This window comes from Eucalyptus grandis, chromosome 1, assembly GCF_016545825.1.
Source record: "Eucalyptus grandis isolate ANBG69807.140 chromosome 1, ASM1654582v1, whole genome shotgun sequence".
NCBI lineage: Eukaryota > Viridiplantae > Streptophyta > Magnoliopsida > Myrtales > Myrtaceae > Eucalyptus > Eucalyptus grandis.
In genome coordinates this window covers 40,151,295-40,172,050 of record NC_052612.1, presented here as the reverse complement: position 1 = coordinate 40,172,050, position 20,756 = coordinate 40,151,295, and the positions used below count along the sequence as shown (strand labels likewise).

General features: G+C 40.3%; 1 protein-coding gene across 2 annotated transcripts; it reads left to right on the top strand.

Annotated features, from left to right (window-relative positions):
• Positions 1 to 3,595: 3,595 nt before the first annotated feature.
• On the top strand, positions 3,596 to 14,775 carry LOC104442350 (DExH-box ATP-dependent RNA helicase DExH6). 2 transcript variants are annotated; one of them, XM_010055757.3, is made up of 14 exons: positions 3,596 to 4,069; positions 5,346 to 5,436; positions 5,585 to 5,900; positions 6,048 to 6,122; positions 6,293 to 6,337; positions 7,378 to 7,468; positions 7,547 to 7,605; positions 8,329 to 8,490; positions 9,552 to 9,604; positions 10,066 to 10,099; positions 10,340 to 10,429; positions 10,523 to 11,527; positions 12,004 to 13,116; positions 13,208 to 14,775. In XM_010055757.3, the coding sequence occupies exons 1-14, from the start codon at positions 3,874 to 3,876 to the stop codon at positions 14,144 to 14,146; spliced, it is 4,269 nt and encodes a 1,422-aa protein (XP_010054059.1). In that variant the 5' UTR covers positions 3,596 to 3,873; the 3' UTR covers positions 14,147 to 14,775. The 2 variants fall into 2 exon arrangements, with proteins under 2 accessions (XP_010054059.1, XP_039170023.1); XM_039314089.1 differs by lacking the exon at positions 5,346 to 5,436 and having other exon boundaries at positions 3,946 to 4,069.
• Positions 14,776 to 20,756: the final 5,981 nt, after the last annotated feature.

Genomic DNA, 20,756 nt, shown 5'->3' with positions numbered 1-20,756 from the left:
CTTTCCAACCAAAGAGTCAATAGCTTCGGCCTGGAGGTTGCTAGGCGGTAGTACTTGGATGATGTGGAAAGGCCAAATAAGTCTTTGCGCCTTCCAATGCGGCGGATGCCAAAAAGAAAAGAAAAGAGAAAACGGGTTTTATTTATTTTTCAAAGGTCGGGGTTATCGAAAAAAATAAAAATTAAAAAGGAGAATAACAAAAAATATATGAAGTCAAAAAAGGAATGGGAGAAGAAGGATACGACGCTTCTGGACAAGGATCACGAAAGCATGTGGGGGCAATCACGCATAACTTGTTTCCAGGAGAATCTCCATTACTTTGATTCCAGGACAATCTCTCACGGAAAATTGCTCAAAAAGTTTAACCTTATCGCACGTATTGTCCAATTCAATCTTATTAACATTTTAATTAAATCCTAAATCTTTTTTTTGGTAAAGAATCATAAATCTTTTATCTCCTCCCAATTGAATCTATTCAACCAATTTAACTGAAAATCACGTTAATGTTGCCCATCCTAAAGTGATCGGTTATCGGTTCGATCCAACTCATAATTGAATCGGAATTGGATTGAGAAGATTGGTTCCCAAAAATTGGAACCGAAGATCGGACTAGTTGATCTTAGGATTGGGAACCGGGTCGAACCATTGGTCCAATCAAATTTTGATTCCTATCTAATGGAACCGATCACTATTTTTTCACCACTATTATTTGCCTATTACTTTTTTTCACTATTTGGAACCAGACCAATATAGTGTTTAGTTCACATATTACTAATTTTTAAGAAAATAATAATCATAATAAATTATACTTAGATGGTCTGGTTCGATTCTTCCTTCAAACTGGGAACCGAAAATCAAAATGCTCGAACACTTGTTTCATTTAAGAAAATGAGAACTAGACCGACATTCTCAAAAACCAAACTAAACCAATCAATCTAGTTTAGTTTGACTATTTTCTTATTCTAGCAATCCTGTTTTGCATACCCATAATCTATCCTACATGTCATGGCCAATGCTAACATTGATAATTACGTCAATCGTGACAACTAGAGGTCCAAGGGTCGTCGGAGAGCATCTTTTGTCATTAGAAAATGACTTCAATTGCAAAACGTCTCGTTACATGGCTCAAGCTTTCGAAATTTGTCAAATTTTAAAGTTGAAACACGAGTTCCTAAGGGGGTGCATGATAAAAATCATTTCTGGAACCATTTGTTCCAGAAATGATTTTTCTATTCCGCACCAATTTTAATGTAAACTTGTTTGATAACACTTATCAAATTTTCTATTTCTAAAATAGATTTCTATTCTAGAAATAGAAATGGAGGACTAATTTCACTCTTCTCCCTCGCACGCCTCTTCTCTCGCCTCCTCCTCCACCTCTTCTCTATCTCCTCCTCCTCCTTCGCCTCCGCCTCTCCTCCGCCTCTCGCACCGACACCCTCCGCCTCTTCTCGCACCCCGTAGCTCGTTCCCGCGGGCGGAAGCCCTCAACGATCCGAGCACCGATGCCCTCGGCCTCTTCGCACCCCCGCCGCTCGTTCCCGCGGCCGAAGCCCTCGCAAACGGATCCGAGCACCGACGCCCTCCGCCTCTTCTCGATTTCTCCCAACCCTAATTTCACTCCTCTCCCTCGTACGCCTCTTCTTTGCCTCCTCCTCCGCCTCTTCTCTCGCCTCCTCCTCCTCCTCCGCCTCGCCTCTCCTCCGCTCCGCCTCGCTCCGCCTCTCCTCCGCCTCTCCTCGCTCCGCCTCCGCCTCCGCCTCCGCCTCCGCTCCGCCCGCCTCGGCCTCGGCCTCCGTCTCTCCTCCGCCTCGCTCCGCCTTCGCCTCCGCCTCCGCCTCTCCTCCGCCTCCGCCTCTTCTCCGCCTCTTCTCTTGCTCATCCACATCTGCTCGCGAATCCACCCCTCGCCGCAACCTCCGCCTCTTCTCTCGCCTCACGTTCCGCCTCTCGCTCCGCCTCTTCTCTTGCTCATCCACATCCGCTCGCGAATCCACCCCCTCGCCGCGACCTCCGCCTCTTCTCTACCTCTGTTTCGCCTCTGTTCCGCCTCTCCTCCGCCTCTTCTCTGCCTCTTCTCTTGCTCATCAAACGAATTTCTATTTATGAAATAGAAATTTTATTAAGTTATCAAACAGATTTTTTTCCTTAGAAATTCGTCCAAAAATAAAAATAGAAAAATTTATTTGTTCAAAAACAATTTCTGAAGCAATGTTGTCACGCACCCCTAACTGAGCCGTCGTTCAATCTACTTCCGGCAAACACCCCAACGAATTTTCGGACGACATCCACGGCAAGAGCAGATAAATTTCCCTTCACTTCACCCCAAACCGGCACGACTCGACACCACGCCATCCCGGAGCGTCGTTCAAAAGATCCGAGCACCCGAAGTTCATTTGCCGGGCCGGTGAATAGGCGGTACTCTTTCCGAACACGCAGGACCTTAGGATAGGTCTTGGTTGCGTCCTCGGACCATGCGCGAGATCTTTCTAGCGACACGGAACCGACAGATCCGGAAAATCTGGGAAGAGCGGCCGTGCACGTGTGCGGTAACTTGGGATAGCACGTCCCGCTCGTCTCCCCATCTCCCCATCTCCCCATCTCATTCGCTACGCCGCTTTCGTGCTCGGATTGGGCACCTTTCGACCCTTTCTTGGCTAATAAGTTGGATTGGCCAAAGCGCGTGATTCCAATTGAGGAAGCCTCGTTCGACTTGCCCGAATTGGAAGTTCGCCATCGTCGACGTTGTTTTCGATGGACAATCGCTCGAGAGAGGAGCGACCCGCCAGATTGGACTGGAGGGGACTTATACGATCTTTCGATAATCACCGTCCACGCATTTCTTATTGCCTTTAAATTTATACGTACTTTCGATCCTTTTCAAATGAGGACACGATGAGGCAAACTGGAGCGACACTTTAGGCATTACCCATGTTGAGATATGAGGAAAATCTACACCCCCTTGGAACTCCGCGAGAGGGAAACTCTAGCGTGCGATATATTATGCGCTTGATTTCGGCAAATACATTTCCCGTCTTACATTAGAAATTCCGGATTCACCTTCTGTTATAAAAACATACGTATTCACATGAATTGAATAATTTGGTAATAGAATTTACCAGTGAGCGTAATTATCTCCAAATCACTAAAATTTTGATTTATTTAAGTGATTTATGAATTGAAATTCAATGTATAATTTAGTTCTTGAACTTTCAGTTTATTTAATGCGATTCATGAACTTTTAATATGTGTTTAATTTAGTTTAAACTGTTCAATGTTATTTCCAAACTTGAATTAATGAAATGATAATATCAAATACCTTCAAACATGTACCAAAAGTCTATATATTACATTATAAAATTAAATATTCACGAACCCTACTGCGTATTAGGCAAAATTTCATGGATTATATTGATCAAAGTAAAATTTTTTGGATTATATTAGACTTCGAGCTAAATTTATGGATCATTTAAATTTATTGATCATTTGTGTGGTAAATTATTTTTTTGGACTGGCAGCCGATTTAATAAAAAAAAATGTATAAAAATAACCGGGGGCGAAAGGAAAGAAATGATAAATTGCCGTTCAAAAACGCTGCGGCATTGTTTGGTTCCACACGAACGAACGAAGGAGAACCGGCGATTGCGAGGCGGCGAAGGCACAAACGAAAAGGCATATGCTCTCTCGCCTCCCCACCTCCCTCGAAGCCGCAACGACACCGAATTTCGCCGCACGGGCTCGCCGCCGGCGACGACGACGCTCCCGAAACCTCCGCCGGCTCCGTCAAGACCTCCTCCGCGCGTAGCGGCTCCCGGCGTCGAGCGGCGGATTTGCATTCCGGCGAGCGAGGGGAAGCGGAGAGCGGGGGCGGAGATGGGGAAGAAGAGGCTGAGGAAAGGAGAGCAGCAGCAGCAGCAGCAGCAGCAGCAGCAGCGGCGGCGGCAGCCACAGCAGCAGCAGCAGCAACAGCAGCAGCAGGAGAAGAACAAGCCCAATCGGAAGGTGGCCGAGCTGACGCGGATTCGGATAGCCGAGAGGCTCGAGCAGTTTCGCGCCTCCAGGCAGCAAGGTGCGCTTTAGTCAGCTCGAGAAGTCTGTCGTTCGTCGTCGGTGTCGCGTTCGCTCGTACGATTCGCGTCGGTGTTTTTCTTTTCCTTTTTTTTTCTCCTTCTTTCCGGGGAGTGGCTGCGTGAGAGAGCTCGTTCGGAGTCGATGTTCGCTTTCGTTTGTGATTGGCGTTTCGAGCTTGGTTGCTGCTGAATGCTGTCTGAGCATGACGAGCTCTGGGGCTTTTCAATCTGATTTTCGCGTGTGTATGAGGATTTCGCTGGAGCGGAGACCTTGGACTGAGGTTTTGGGCGAACGGGTCCGGAGTGATGAGGCAGAATGTCTAGCTCAATGTTGTTGAGCGGTGTGAAAAAAGAATTTTTGATTTTGCAGTCTTTCTTTAGGATTTCTACTGCATTGAACCCCTGAATTTGCTTCACTTTCTAATGCTTTAGGTTTTCGAAGATCATTGGAACATGGCATAGTGTAGTTAGATGGCTGTTTGTTATTTGTAACGATGCATATGTATTTGCAATAGGCGATTCATATGATATGGGAGATAATTTGTTGTGAAGGGATGGGAGAGTGTTTTCAGAATGTCTCATGTTCCTACCACACCGTAGTTGCCTCAGAGGAGGTGGTATCCCATGAGAAAAACAGTGCTCTTAGGATGGATAACTGATCTATGGGTTAATAAACGTCCAAAACTGTTCTCAGTCATGAAGAATCGCTCCTGAAAGTTAGAACTAAACCGACGAAGTCCAAGTACTTTCTCCCCCTTTTATATCTGACCAGTTGCACCAATACATACAAACATTCAGTGGGTTCTCTTTTGGGGATTTTTAGGATTGATCGTTGTGAATTATCTTGATCTGTTCTGTGGCGATAGGTCATAATGCTTCCTAGGGAGATATTAAATGTGTGCAAGGTGTAGCTATATGTTGTTTATTTCATCGTTTGATAGGTCAGTGAAGTATTGACTGAATCGTTATCTCAATTTTCTTCTCTAACATATATATGACTATTCATTTTCTTCTTGTGAGTACTTTTGTTTATGCTCTAATTAACACATCTTGAATTAGATGCTTTCATCATATTTTGTTTATCAGGATGAATAACAAGCTTTGGAAACTTAGTTTTGGTTGAATTCACTGGGATGTTCTGGTTTAGGGCTATTCTTGCTTCCTGGGTTTCTCCATTTTATTTATGCGGTTTGCTTGTTTGGATGAGTGTCCCTTTAGAAGGAAAAAAAGAAGAAGAGAAAAAGTCCTTTGTCATTTTGTGAACATTGCATGCAGTGTTAACATTTGATGAGAACCTGTCAAATCATGAACGAGCTGTAGTGCATGAAGTCTGCAGGAAGATGGGAATGACATCTAAAAGCTCTGGGTGAGTATTAGGATGTAAACTTTTCGTGTCACTATGAACATTCTCGAGTGATTTATACTTGGGTAAGCTCATTCTGAAAATAAAAAAATGGGTGCTGATATTGATAATTCACTTTTGGGATTCCTTTTCTTGGATGGTCATGGTTCAGGCGTGGCAATCAAAGGCGTGTTTCTATTTACAAGTCTAAAGGGAAGGGGGAAAACTCAGAAGAGAAGGGGAGTATGTCTAATTTGACATTATCTCAGGAGGCTAAGGAGATTTTGAATGATCTGTTCATAAGATACCCACCAGGCGAGGGAGGGACTAGTGAGCAAATTGCTGTAAAACATACAGAAAAAAGCGAACGAAGAAAAGAAAGGCAGAGAGATGACATATTTTGCAGGCCTCCAATGGATAAGGCAGATATCACAAAGAAGGTGGAATCACTTTCCGCTAGATTAGAGAAGGCTGCAAACCTGAAACAGGTTCCAGATCTATTATCTTGCTCACATCAATTTATAGATTTCTTTTCTTGGTTTGGGAGTGTCTTTACTGGTGTTTTCAATTGGTTGGAATATGGTTTACAAGAAATCCATGGTAATATCGAAACTTGTCTGATTTTACACGTGCAGATTACTGAAGAGAGATCTAAGCTTCCCATTGCATCCTTCAGGGATGTCATCACGTCATCTGTAGAGTGTCATCAGGTTATTTTTGCCTTATGCTTAATATCATATAGGCTATTCTTATAAACATATGCATTTGTTTTTAGTATGCTGATTTCCAATGTTGTCATTCGAGGACTTTTCTGGACATACGCTTGACTATAATCTTGAATTCATCCTTGGACTCATTGCTTGCTCTGTATCCAAAGCAGGTAGTTCTTATATCTGGTGAGACTGGATGTGGAAAGACCACACAGGTTAGGTTACCAACTCTTTGCTTTGTTTTCTTTATGGTACATAAATCATGTTTAATCTGAAATATTCTGTGGAGGCATGCTCGCTATCCTGTGGCTGTTGCTTTTCCAATTGAAGCCCTAATCCTCCGTCGCATTCCTGTATACTTTAAGAATCGGAAGACATAATATTACCGTTTTGACGCAGTTTTGGAAATTATGGTTATGTCGAAGTTTATTTGAAGATTGAATTTCATTGGTTCCCAGCAAACTGTAGAGTTGGTTTTATTGGGGTACGATAATATCCTTTGCAAAGCTTGAAATTCTGGTTAAACGCCCCAAATAGCTCAAAGGCTATTCTTTATCACCACGCTTCCACCTTCCGAATGTGGAGGGGTAGTCATACTTCTGCCTCCCCATTCTCGTGAGAGATGGTGGCCAATAGGCAAGCCCTAGTGTTTTTCTTAAGTTAATTTATTTTGAATCTATTTTTTTTCTAGGACCTGTGCTTTTAGAAAGATGAATTTGCTTGGAATGACATAACCGTTAAATGTTTTTATTACTCCATTTTGTTGTGGCACAAGTGTTACATGTTTCAATCTTTTGTTCAAGCAAACAACAATCCCGAATTGGCAATCTCAACTGCTTATCTCAAAGCTGACTTTATGTGGCCTCAAGTTGAGGTGATTAAATGAAGGGCGATTGTCTCTGGTGTCCAACATGAAGGCCAAGTGGTTTGACTTTGTTTATAGGATGACATCGATTGACTGTATATTGCATTTGTTATCACATGATTTGGTTGGGTGATTATGCTGTGAAAGTATCTGGGCTTACATGTTTTGATTTGGTGTTTTTGACGGTGAAAATATCGGGGTTTACATGTTTCGATACGCTACCTTTTTCGATTGTAAGTTGTGACATTTGGAGATGGTTTCTTGAATTGTTGGTCCAAGTGGATGCTTTTTTTTATACATTAATCATTTAAGATCTTTATAAAATTTAAGAAGCAGATTTTTGCTATTTCCAATATATTCTGAGGATTAAATGTAGCATGTAATCTTCAGGTCCCTCAGTTTCTTCTGGACTCGATGTGGGCTAAGGGTGAGGCGTGTAAGATTGTTTGTACCCAACCTCGGCGAATCTCTGCAACGTCCGGTGCGTTAGTCTGGCTAATTAAAACTCACTCTATCTGACTCTTGTGTTAAAAACTGATTGTCTTCTGTTTCTGTGTAGTTGCTGAGAGAATATCTTCTGAAAGAGGAGAAAATATTGGAGAGGATATTGGATACAAGGTAATCAGTGATATCTCACCGAGCTAGTTGAGTGTAGTGCATCTATGTTCAAATTTCAATTACCTAACGGACCTTTTGAAGCTAAAAGTCGAATACTGTAATGCATAGTTGAGATATTGTTTTTTTTGTGAACCATAGATGCTTGGTTATGACCTGTCCACGCATTATACCTTTCTTGTTACTGTTATATTGTGTAGTTGGGGTACTCTAGGATGCAGTACAATCTTCTATTCGTTGAGCATATATTTTTTTCTTTTTTGGTCAACTCATCAAACTGCAGCAATTGAATTGTCAACTGAAGAATAATTTTGACGAGATTCATTTGTTTGGCTGCCAAACTTGGTCTCTCCTAAACTAGAGATGGACCGACCTATTTCTGAGACAAGCATCGGCTTGTGTTAGGTTTACCCTCAATTCCTACGTAACTGTTATATCGAGCCGCTGGAATTGAATCCTAAAGAAACCCTTGCCAATGCTTAATGTACAATGCTTATGAAGTTGCGAATTAATTGGAAATTTCTGTAGCCTGTGTCTCTATTCTCAAATCTTAACGTGTTTCACTGGATATTCCATTGCTTTTTACTTGTTACAGATCTGAACGGACCTATGATTGGATTATTAAGGAACATTAGTTCCTCTCATTATGACACTGATTTTATATCCATTTACCTTTTTTGAATATGTCGGTAGCTGGTAATTAATTATATGCTTCCAAAATGTCAGATACGGCTGGAAAGCAAGGGAGGGAAGCACTCATCAATTGTTTTTTGCACCAATGGAGTCTTACTGAGAGTGTTAGTTTCAAAAGGAGCTGGTGAATCAAATGGTGAAGCCTCCAATAGGCACTTGAAGCATCCTTTATCCGACATAACTCACATAATTGTGGTACTGTGTCATGAACCTCTCTATTTTTGTTTCTGAGTAGAGGCTTTGTATGAAGGATGACTTTTCCTGGTTGGATTAATTGACAACAGTCATTTGTTATCAACCTGAAGAGATAAAAGCGTTGCAAATGCAGAGTCTTGGGCAGTTATCCTTGCTCTAGAATACTGTACATAATGCTTTGGTTGTGACTGAATATTGATTTTAGCAGCATCTCTTTGTTGGGTCTGGTATGAGTTAGTCATACTTGAATCAGTTGATGGCTGAGAAGTTAATTTCTGTAGCATATGAGAGAAATCAGACTGTATCCAACTCAAGATGGTTCTAGCGGCATTCGAAGTCAATTTCTTAGCATCATTCACAGGGTTTCTGAGGGAACCAGAATCTAGGATCTTTGCCCAAACTTTTGGTATTTCAGTGTTCCTGATCACCTAAGTTCAAGTTAAGGGGACATAAGTCTGCGATGAAATGGTGCTAGCTTGGGTTAGAAGGAACTATGGTGACAGTTACAGCACAAGCCTGATAAGTATCTGAAATCGTATGCTATGACTTGAATTCTAAAGTATTGCAAACCAGCAAAATGAGATTTGCACCTTTCTTTCTAAGGATGAAAGTTAAGCTGTTTGGAAACCATGTTGTTAGCAGCTACAGCATTCATACTTCAGCAATTGCTATAGGATGCATCCTGGGATTTACCAGGGTTACAAGCCAAGCCATCCAGAACAATACCCCCATGGTACCCCCTCTAGGCAACTAGTCTTTGTAAGGCATTAGTGGGGTTCATAAATATTGTGTCAGATTTGTTTAATATCTATCATGAAAACGGGTTTATAACTTGCTATGTCTTGAAGATGACTATGGGCAAGCTGTCTCTGGTCAACAGTATCGGTCAAAGAGGTTTTAGAAAGATTGTGCTGTTGGAACTTGACATTTGCCAGTTTTATCCAGCCATATATATCTTTGCTTTCTACATTTTCTACTACTATTTCAATCACAGCATTTACCTGTTTTGATGGTGAACAAAACCATTTTGCCTGTGGTAATGTTTCCTTTTCACTTGGTAGGATGAAATTCATGAAAGGGATCGCTTCTCGGATTTTATATTGGCAATTCTAAGGTAATTTTGATTAATATGGAATCTCCAGGAGTTACCACTCCAATTCAGTAGCAATTTTCATGTCTGCATGCACCAGTACGTTTTATGTCATAAATTATGTCCACTTTATTTAGATAAAAAATCAGTAAGAGGTGTTGTGTGGGCCTATTCAGTAAACCTGCTGCTACTATGCTAGCAATGGTCTGAATTGTGTGGAATGTTGATGATTCCGTTTCCACTGGTGGGCTGAAGGTCTGGTGGCATTGTTGGAGGTTGAAGATCGATGTTGGACACTTTGGCGTGTGTGTAGCACAACTTGGGTAGGACTAAAACTGCTGCTTGAGTTGGCAGCAAAAACAATGGGGAGACTGTTGATGAAATTTGATGTTCTTGTTTGATGTTAAAATGCTACTTTTGTTAAGTCTAGCTAGTGCGATGATGTGAATACAGTGGCAGTTATGATACTTGTATATTTTTTGCAGAGACATGCTTCCATCGTACCCACACCTGCGTCTGGTTAGTCCCTTTTTTCCTTCTTCTCTGTATTAAAGATATTAAAACGGGATTTAGATGATTTAATTATGGACAATCTACTATCCCATTGTATAACAGGATGATAATCCTGCATAGACATTCTTAATTTTCTCCACGGATTAGTGTTAATAATACTCTGAATGTTAGAACATTTGCCTCCTTTTTCTTTTCTTCTTTTTCTTCCATATCATACACTAAATTTTCTCAATAATTTATTTACAGATACTAATGAGTGCCACTCTCGATGCTGAACGGTTCTCCAACTATTTTGGTGGCTGCCCAGTTATTCGTGTCCCGGGTTTCACTTACCCTGTAACGGCTACAATGATATTCTTACAATTTTCTCATTTTGGGTTTAGTTTATCCTGCAAACTGAATATAGTTATACTCCGCTTTACTTTTCAGGTCAGGATTTTTTACTTGGAGGATGTACTGACAATGCTTAAATCAATACAAGAGAATCACCTGGATTCCACTACATTCGGCATCACTGATGAAAACCAAATGCTGACAGAGGAAGATAAGGTTGCTTTAGATGATGCTATTAATTTGGCATGGTCCAGCGATGACTTTGATCCGCTACTTGATTTAGTTTCTTCAGAAGGAACGCCACAAATTTATAATTACCAGCATTCCTTAACTGGGATGACACCTCTAATGGTGTTTGCTGGTAAGGGTAGGGCAGGTGAGGTCTGCATGCTGCTCTCTTTTGGTGCAGACTGCCTCTTAAAAGCAAAGGATGGTGCAACTGCACTGGATTGGGCTGAAAGTCAAAACCAACAAGAAGCTGCTCAATTGATTAGAAAGCAAATGGAGAGTACCTCATCAAATTCAGTGGATGAACAACTGTTGCTTGATAGATATCTTTCGACAGTTAATCCTGAACTAATCGATGTAGTTCTTATAGAGCAGTTACTGAAGAAAATTTGTACTGATTCAAAAGATGGAGCAGTCCTTGTTTTTCTTCCAGGATGGGATGATATCAATAGAGCCAAGAGTAGATTACTTATGTCCCCCTTCTTCAAAGATACTTCTAAGTTTGCCATTTTACCTCTTCACTCCATGGTCCCGTCTATGGAACAGAAAAAGGTTTTCAAACGCCCACCCGTTGGTTGCCGCAAAATCATCTTGTCAACTAATATTGCTGAGACTGCTATCACCATAGATGATGTTGTTTATGTTATTGATAGCGGTCGAATGAAAGAGAAAAGCTATGATCCTTATAACAACGTGTCGACTCTCCAGTCTTCATGGATTTCAAAAGCCAGTGCAAAGCAACGAGAGGGTCGGGCAGGCCGTTGTCAACCTGGTACATGCTATCATCTTTATTCGAAATTACGAGCAGCTTCTTTGCCTGATTTCCAAGTACCTGAGATCAGAAGAATGCCAATTGAGGAACTTTGTCTCCAGGTGACCATTTTTGTGCAACTGCTATATGCTCTTTTAGATAAGGGAAAGCATGTCTATGGGGCCTCTCACTTCTAGCTTTTAATTGACAATGCTATTTGAAAAAGCAACCTGTAAAACTTTGATGTAGAAGACAAAAACATGAAGTTACTCCCTCTTACTTTTTGCCTTTTCTTGTGTTTATTGAAATTTTGAGCGGAAATATATGTGAGAAAAGATCGATTAATAAAAGATGCAAAATGGTAATTTAAGAAGTTATAAATTCTAACTGTTGTATTTAGAATAAAATAAATGTCAAAGGGAAAGCCAACAGTTATAAATCACGCATCCAGTCTAAATGTCAGAGCAAGAAGTTTAAGGCATCAAAACATGCTCATAATGTTTCTCCTTGCTTTGATAGTTTTGAGTAGGTATTGATAGCAAAAAACCGTGCAAGCCCAAGAGGGTGCTGTATTAATTTGGTTAATATCTTTTGGCAGGTGAAGTTGCTTAATCCAAATGGCAACCTTGAGGACTTTTTAATGAAGACTTTGGATCCTCCGGTTTTTGAAACCATACGGAATGCAGTCAATATACTCAAGGATATTGGTGCTTTGTCTCTTGATGAAAAATTGACGGACCTTGGGCAGAAGCTTGGTTCTCTGCCTGTTCATCCACTGACAAGCAAGATGCTTCTCTTTGCCATATTGATGAACTGCCTTGACCCAGCATTGACTCTTGCATGTGCTTCTGACTACAGGGACCCATTCACCCTGCCAATGTTACCAAATGAAAAGAAAAAGTCAGCAGCAGCTAAAGCTGAGCTGGCTTCACTGTACTATGGGCAGAGTGATCAACTAGCAGTTGTAGCAGCATTTGAGTGCTGGAAGAAAGCTAAGGACAAGGGTCAAGAAGCACGCTTTTGTTCTCAGTTCTTTGTATCCTCTAGCACTATGAGAATGTTATCGGGCATGCGGAAACAGCTCCAAATGGAGCTGACACGCAATCGGTTCATTCCTGAGGATGTTTCTACTTGTAGCTTGAATGCGCATGATCCAGGTATAATTCATGCTGTTCTGGTTGCCGGTTTATATCCATCGGTTGGGAGATTAGTACCGCGTCATAGAAGTGGAAAACGTTTTGTAGAGACTGCTAATGGTGATAGAGCTCGTTTACATCCTCATTCAATAAACTACAAGTTATCATTCTTGAAAACTGATGATCAGCCCTTGTTCATGTATGATGAGATAACACGTGGGGATGGGGGTACTCTTTTACGAAATTGCACCGTGGTGGGGCCACTTCCAGTTTTGTTGCTGGGTACTGAAATTGCCGTGGCTCCTGGGAACTCTGACGATGACGATGACGATGACGATGACGATGACGAAGACGATGGTGATGATGGTGAAAGTGACTATGATGAAGACAGCGATGAGAACCAAACAAAAAATAACGACAACTCACAAGGAAGAGATGGAGAACGGACCATGTCCTCCCCTGATGCACCAGTAACAGTGGTTGTTGATCGATGGCTTCCCTTTGGTTCCACTGCACTTGATATTGCGAGGATATACTGCTTGAGAGAGCAACTGTCTGCGGCAATCCTATTCAAGGTGAGGGATTTTCTTCTGAATGTTTCTATTCTTAAACTTGGATTGTTTCACTTTGTTTCATGATTTTGATCAATTGAACATTGTTTTATAGGTCATTCATCCACATGAGGTTCTTCCTCCAGTCCTTGGGGCTTATGTATATGCAACAGCGTGCATCCTATCTTATGATGGTTTATCAGGGATCTTGTCACCCTCAGGACATGTTGACTCATCAATGTCAATGGTGAAGGCAGATGAGAGTGATGAACTCATGCCAGATAGGAGGAAACTTGGTGAGTTCCTTAGATTCCTGATGAGGCCTGACAGACATCATAACTCAACATATTCATACTGGGAAGCTGGGTCATCTCTGTACACAGAAAAGCAGAACAATAATGACTTGTCAAATCAAAATATTCAGCAGCCATTTTCTCCAGCTTCCACAAGTGTGCAAGCGAAACCTCCATCTGAAGATTCTACTACAGTTGGCCATGGTCCAAGAGGTCAGAAGCCAGGGTTAGCTGCATCCAGGGAAAAGCAGAATACTTCATCCAGGCAAAAACAGATATACAATGACTTGCCAAGTCAAAATATTCAGCAGCCATTTTCTTCAGCTACCACGAGTGCACATGGCAAATCTCCATCTGAAGTTTCTAATGTAGTGCCCCATAGTCCAAAAGGTCCAAAAGCTGGGTTTTCTGCATCCTGGAAAAAGCAGAATACTAATGGCTTGTCAATTCAAAATAACCAACAACCATTGTCTTCAGCTTCTACAAGTGGGCATAAGAAACCTCCATCTGAAGTTTCTGCTTCAGTTGGCCAGGGTTCAAGAGGTCCGAAAGCTGGGGTATCTGCATCAAAAAAGAAGCAGAAAAATAATGGCTTGTCCAGTCAAAATAGCCAACAGCCTTCAACTTCAGATTCTATGAGTGGGCATCCGAAACCTCCAGCTAAAGTTTCTACTTTAGTTGGTTATGGCTCAAATATGTACGGACCTTATGGTCCGAGGGGAGATTCTCTTAAGAGGCAGCGTGGTGGTGGCTCTGGTTAAGGTGGTGGTCACTGATCAACAGTTGGACGAAAGTGCCTTGGGCAAAGTAATTGATAGCGTATGAACCTGGTCACGTGGTCCTCGTTGCATTTCAAAATGAGTGGAACTCATGGAATCAATGACGGCCACTGAATTAGCAATGGTTACATTGCATGAAAAGTTTGAATAGGTCATATTTGGGGCTTTCATAAAGGTGCTAACGCAGCAGAAGATCCTGACAGGTGTTGATGCAGTACGCTGTACCTCAGCCGAAACCAAGATAACTGGACCTGAAAGATGCAAGTCGCTCCAATCCTCATTTGAGAGTCCAATATCAAATGAAACGCTAGGCAGGGTTGCATCAGTAATAAATTTTGCATTTTGACTCTGAGTTGGGACCTCTCTTCGGCAGGCGGCTTCTTGCTCATGCCTTTTCTTCGGGCCTTCTGCCATTCCTTGCTTCTACTGTATGCTGTCACTTTCTTTTGCTTGTATTTTATTTATAGACGAGCCAAGTCTGTTCTTCTTTCCCCTCTTTTTGGTCAATGACGAATGCGGTCCATTGCTGTTGGTTACGCTAGAATTATAGTTTTTCTTATAATCATATCGAAAATACTAGAGTAAATGTGATCAGTTAGGATGTTTATTTCTTTTCTTTCTCGCATTTCTGCCTTCTTCCTTTGATCTGGACAGATAGTTGCATGCTGAGATCTAGCTTGTGCTTGAGCAAGGGAAATGAGATGAATTTGAATTACTCCGGGACGGTTTTAACGTGTTCATGAGCCTTTTGAGAAGGGTCTCATGTCATGAAATTGCAGTGAGAAGATTCCTTGTGTGGTCCGGGACGATGGCGAGGGGTCACAGCTGACGTTCCTGTACTTGTTTCCCGAAGTGAACTAACTGTCGGGTTTTCATTTAGTGCTGGCTCTCCGTTATATTGTTATGATGGAGAGCAGAATTTGGTGCCGAAATCTGCTTTCAAGTACCACAGCTTTCCGACCTTGATCATGATGTATGTACACACGTTTTCTTTTGAAGGATCTGGCTGATTGAAGTCATTTCGCGTTTCAGCAAACGCTGCAAGTCGGTATGATGAACCCGTGTCATTGTTCTGGGCATGCTCGTTCATAAGAGCGCACCTGGGCGTATGGACATAATGAACTAACATGAGCAATTTGATCGCTTGACGCACCACATCAATGTCTTAACCAATGATGACAAAATTTTCTGATCGTATCGAGCTCTAATTTTCCCCTTTTTAATGACTTTGCCTCTCATTGGGTAGATACATAGATAAATGATAGAGCATAGTCTGGGTTGGGCCGGTCCAACACATATTTAGAAATCAACCTGTACAGTGTTGATTCTCAATTTTTGGGATTGAGGACTAGTCCAATCCTATGGGTCCGGTCTGGTTCTAGGATTAATTCGAAACCGGTCAATTATTTTTTTGTTTTATTTTTGTATTCCTTGAAAGAACAAACATATTATTGCAATTTACATATCCATCAACAATGGGACATTAAGCAATCAAATTATGAATATCAATACAAATCAAACATAAATATAAAATAAGGCAACGATATAAATTGTGCACTTGTTAAAAGTACTAAATTGTAAAATTGAATACATAAGGCGAGCAACAAGGCAAGCAAGGCAAGCAAGGCAAGCAAGCGAGCTAGGCTAGGGCGAGTGAAGAGAGTTGCTAATTTTTTTTATTTTTTTATTTTGGGGTCGAATTAGGGTTGGTTTCCTTATTCCTTCTAATTTACACGGCAAACTAAATTGTGAAGAAAATAGAGAAGGAGGTGTTAGGGTTTTGTTAGTGTGTTTATATATATAAGATTGGTGCGAGTTGGATTAATCTTAAACTTTCAGGACCAAAAATCAACTCACATTGTGTAGGGTTTAAAGTTTCTACGACCAAAGGCCGACCTAGTCCTTCTGAGAACCGGGCTAAGATCGATCGGGTTGGGCCGATCTAGGATTTGGTCCAGGCTCAACTTTGGACCGATGCTTGGTATGATCAAGACAATTTACTATGGTAGAAGAAACTTCAAACTTTTTCTCCCAAAAAACTGCTTTTTTTTTTTTTTTTTTTTTTTTTGCGTTGAAGCAATTAGTAGGAGAGGGTGATTCTCTAGCTCTTTTTGTCCATCTTTATATTCTTGGTCTGAATTTTTTCGAACTTCTTTTACTAACGAACGGTGGAAGTTGTCTAAGATGGCACGAGCACTAGTTTTCTTAAAATTATCTGAATTAATTTGGTTAGAAGTCAAGTGTTAAGAGTTTAAGAGGTAAGGGGACTACCTTTCATCGTAGCATTTTGTCCAGCCTCGTCGGGGGCACCTGAAGTGTGAAACCCTGAATCAATCAGGACGACACGGGAGAGGGGGACCGGGTCTCAACAATTGCGCGTTCCTAAGATCGTATGGAGAGATGAACCAGTCAAAGTGCACGAAAAGCTTGCCTGATTGGCCCGACCGTTGAGTCGGAAAAGAAGAAAAATTGCGATGAAACTTGAAAAAGCAACTCTTTCCAGACCTCATTTCGGAAGGAGTACGTGAGGTGAGGTGAGAACCTATGTAGCACGGACACGGACACGTGACACGTGACACAACACAACACGACACGTCGACACGTCATTTCTTAAAAATAGAGAATTTCGACACGTTCCGACATGTTATATATTAAATATATTTTTATATATAATAAAAATAGCCTAGAATTAATTTACACAAAAAATATTAAATAATATCATTCATTATTTTAATTTGTTACAATAATACACAAAACTTAGAGGAAAAAAAACATTGTTTAAAGAAAAATGATGAAATGATATTTTTAAATTTATTTATTTATCATATATAGCATTTTTTATTACTTCTTTCAGAGTAAAAGACTTAAAAAAAATAAAACAATTCTAAAAAAATAAAACTGAAAAAAAAATTGACCCCGTGTGTGTATATTTATAGCAATTTTATTAGTTATTTTATTACTTCTTTTGTGTATATTTATATTTTGACCCCTCAAGTATTATAAATTTTTAAAATTGACCCCGTGCGTGTCGGAATCGCGTGTCGAAATTCTGGACTCGCGTGTCAAAGCGTGTCGGAAAGAGTTGACCACGTGTCAAATTTTTCGACACTCGTTGACCGCGTGTTGGAGCGTGTCAAGATGTGTCGGACACGACACGAAGGTTTCTGGAGAGTGTCCGTTCTACATAGGTGGGAACACAATCGAAGTCCTGAGATTTGCCGGCTCAATCAGTCCTGAGATTACCCTCCAGGATCAAGATATTTGTGGGCCTATATTATGTGAAAAATATTATATTATCTTTTTAGTACATCGCCTCAATTGTTATTAAGTGTGTGTGTGTGTATTTTTTTTAATGAGTACGTGACATAAACATTAAGTTCCAAAAAAGAATTTATGGGTACCAAAGCCAACTGATAAAATTCATCTGGATAGCCGACATTGTAGCAAAGGCTGGCTTGTATATGCACTGCCATCAAAAGTTTTAGGACGGTAATGAAGAGCTTTGAAAGTTAAATTGGAACTTTGGCTTAAAAAGTTTCACAATAAAATCGAAAAATGAACCTTGTGAGATCCCTTTACAAACGATCAAAGCCTAGACTTGCCTATATAAAGACGATGTCGCCACTCGCTTCGATTTATACCACGCTGCTTCCTAAGAAGAGTGCATTTGCCTATTTCATCGTAGCAATTTGCTCGAAATAATATCAATTTGCGCTAGGATTCCGGTCCATCGCTAATTAGTAAAGCCTCTTGAATACACAACTAGAAAAACTATATAGGATATAAAGATGATGCCGCCACTCATTTCGATTTATGCCAAATTGTTTTCTAAGAACGGCTTATCTACTAGGGCTGATCAGTTCTAGGGTGATAGGTTCCAAAACTATTACTTAGAACCTTCTCTATTATTATTGGTTCCTAGTTTTTTGACCCTGAAACCTACTTTGTTCGCCTGAAATCAATTTTGGAACCTATCAAAATTTTCCAGTCCTATTCTAGGATTTACTCGAGAATCTATTTTATTTTATTTTATTTTATTTTGGTTTATTTTTTACAGCAAAAAATATGAGGTTATGAATACCAAAATAATTCAAAGTTTAAGATGAACAATATAAATCCCTATCCATAAAAAACAATATTCCATAAGATGAATAAGTAATCATGTATAAAAAGTTCAAACACGTAACATAATTCATACAAATTTAGAGGAAGAAAAAATACTAATGAGGAGTTTCAAGAAAGAACAAAGGATGAAGGAGTCAAGAGCTTAGAATTTTGAGGAAAAGAAATTAGGATTTTGACTTTTCAATTTACAAAATCAGTTCTGAAACCAATTCCAAAATAGTGCAATTCGATCCGGTTCCCAAGTGGGTATTTATTTGGAACTTGTTTCCGGATCAATTCCAACCGATTCCAAAAATTTGGAACCTATTCCTGCATCGATTCCAATGGGAACTAGTTCCCGAACTTGTTTTTATGGTGGTTGGAATCAGTTTCGGGGTAGTACCGGTAAGGTTATACACCCCTATCGTCTACAGATTTCATCGTAGCAGCATGCTCGAAATAATATCAATCGGCACTAGAGTTTTGGTCCATCGCTAATTAATGAAGCCTCTTAAATATGCAACTAGAAAAACTATATAGAAGTGATCAACAAGCGTGGTAGTTTTCGAATTTGCTTGATTAATGTGAAAAGGAACTTGGGAACTTGGAAGTCCATAACAAATCCATTCTAAAGTTAATGGGGTAAAGCCAAGGAAAGCAAGTGTATTGACTTTTTCTCGTTCTTCTTTCGTCTTCTCTGTACACTTGCAATGGTGATCAGGTCCTTGGTCTGTCTTATCAGGCGATAATCTCTTCTTTAATAGAGTCTATTATCGGTAACAACTCCTCAAAACCTTTTAAAATCTGACTTTCCACGTTCAAAATTTTAAGTCAAATTAAAAGCAAAAGTAAGCAAGGATGGGCAACGCTTATCTTTGCCTGCACGAGTTCAACTGATCGAATTCCTCCGATCCCACTGATTCTCGATCTGCCTAGCCACCGAAAAGGTGAGAAAAAAAAGGATAAATATATTATTAAAGTATGTTATATCGTTTGTTTACGAGATTTATATACTTACGACTTACATTTGTCATGTTCTTTGTGTCGCTATCAAATCATCATCGCACACCAATCTTGAAAGTCTCCAACCTAGTATAAACAATCATATGAAGTCGCAATCATCGTGGCTATAGTCAACTTTTGAGAGCTAGTCAGGCTTTTCCCATTCCCATGTGGATGTGATGAGCTGGGCTTGAATAGCCTATTTTATTCTATGGTATCTCTCATTCATCTCGGCTAATTTTCAGGATTTTTAATAGGTGACTTGAACATGAGACTTGTCTTGATTAAATATGCAATGAAAGCTCGCTGGACATCGACCCCCGACGCAAACTTCAAAGTTTCAAACTTGTACTGCGATGACTCTCTGCCCTCATATTGCCCTAGTCTTCTCCATTTTTTTCCTAATATGGACTGCTCTCCAGTGGGTACTTAATAGCAAGTGCAATCACCAAAGTCTAACCATTCTCAGTTGACCTTATATAATATGTACATATACGTGTGTACACACATGAAATTAGATCTTTAGTATGGGCCAGGCTTCAAGGTAGGACAGCTGAACATGTAGTGTGACAAAAAGTAAGGTGGACTTCATGGATTTGGTATTGCATAAGTTAGTTGCGGTGGGAAAATACCTTTCTCATTAGTGACGGCGCAAAATCCTGACGATGCACATGCATCTCCCAACACTTAAAAAAAGGAAAGCACTACGACGAATCGTCGTTTTCTTGGTAATCGAGCCAGGATTATGATAATCTACGTCATGCCACACGTCGAAAATTTTGTGCATAATGACAGTGAAACTAGGGTTTACGAGATAGGCTTAGCCCTCCGGTTTTCATGTTGATCGGTGCGATTATTTTACTTCTGGTCCCTAATGCAGCAGAAGTACAAAAGAATAAAAATGTGTAGCGAACTCCAAGAAAGATGTGATATCAACTCAGGGAGATCTATGGAGCTTGAAGTTATATTCAACCGTTGCCAAAAAAATAAAAATTTTTTTTTTTTATTTCTTTGATTGGTGAGATTTCTGAATAATAAAATGTATTGATAAAAATAAAGAAATGGATATCCATGACCGACCTCGTTAAGAATTGGAGTTTGAACACTTGTTAGAGCTCTAGACCTACAAGCACAACGCTGGCTGTAGATCTACAAGTGTATCGAATGGAATTGACCCCATTAACACAAGATCCCTCTAGGCTAGTTTTCTATACCGTTTTAAGGTATATTCATAGACATTTTCAATTCGGTCCGCAATTATCTAGTTTATTAAGATTGGGTAAACATACACACCCTCCACTAGTAGGGTTTTTCCTTAAAAACTCAATTTATCCTTATGTGAATGGTAGGCAAGCCTATATTAGTTGGTTTTGAGAAGACTTCTTGTGAATATTATTTATATCTAAATGCTTGAACCGAGCTTTTGAATGGTTGATGCATGATGAGATTGATGATATCGTAACAAAATTTGTGTATTTTGTTGGGT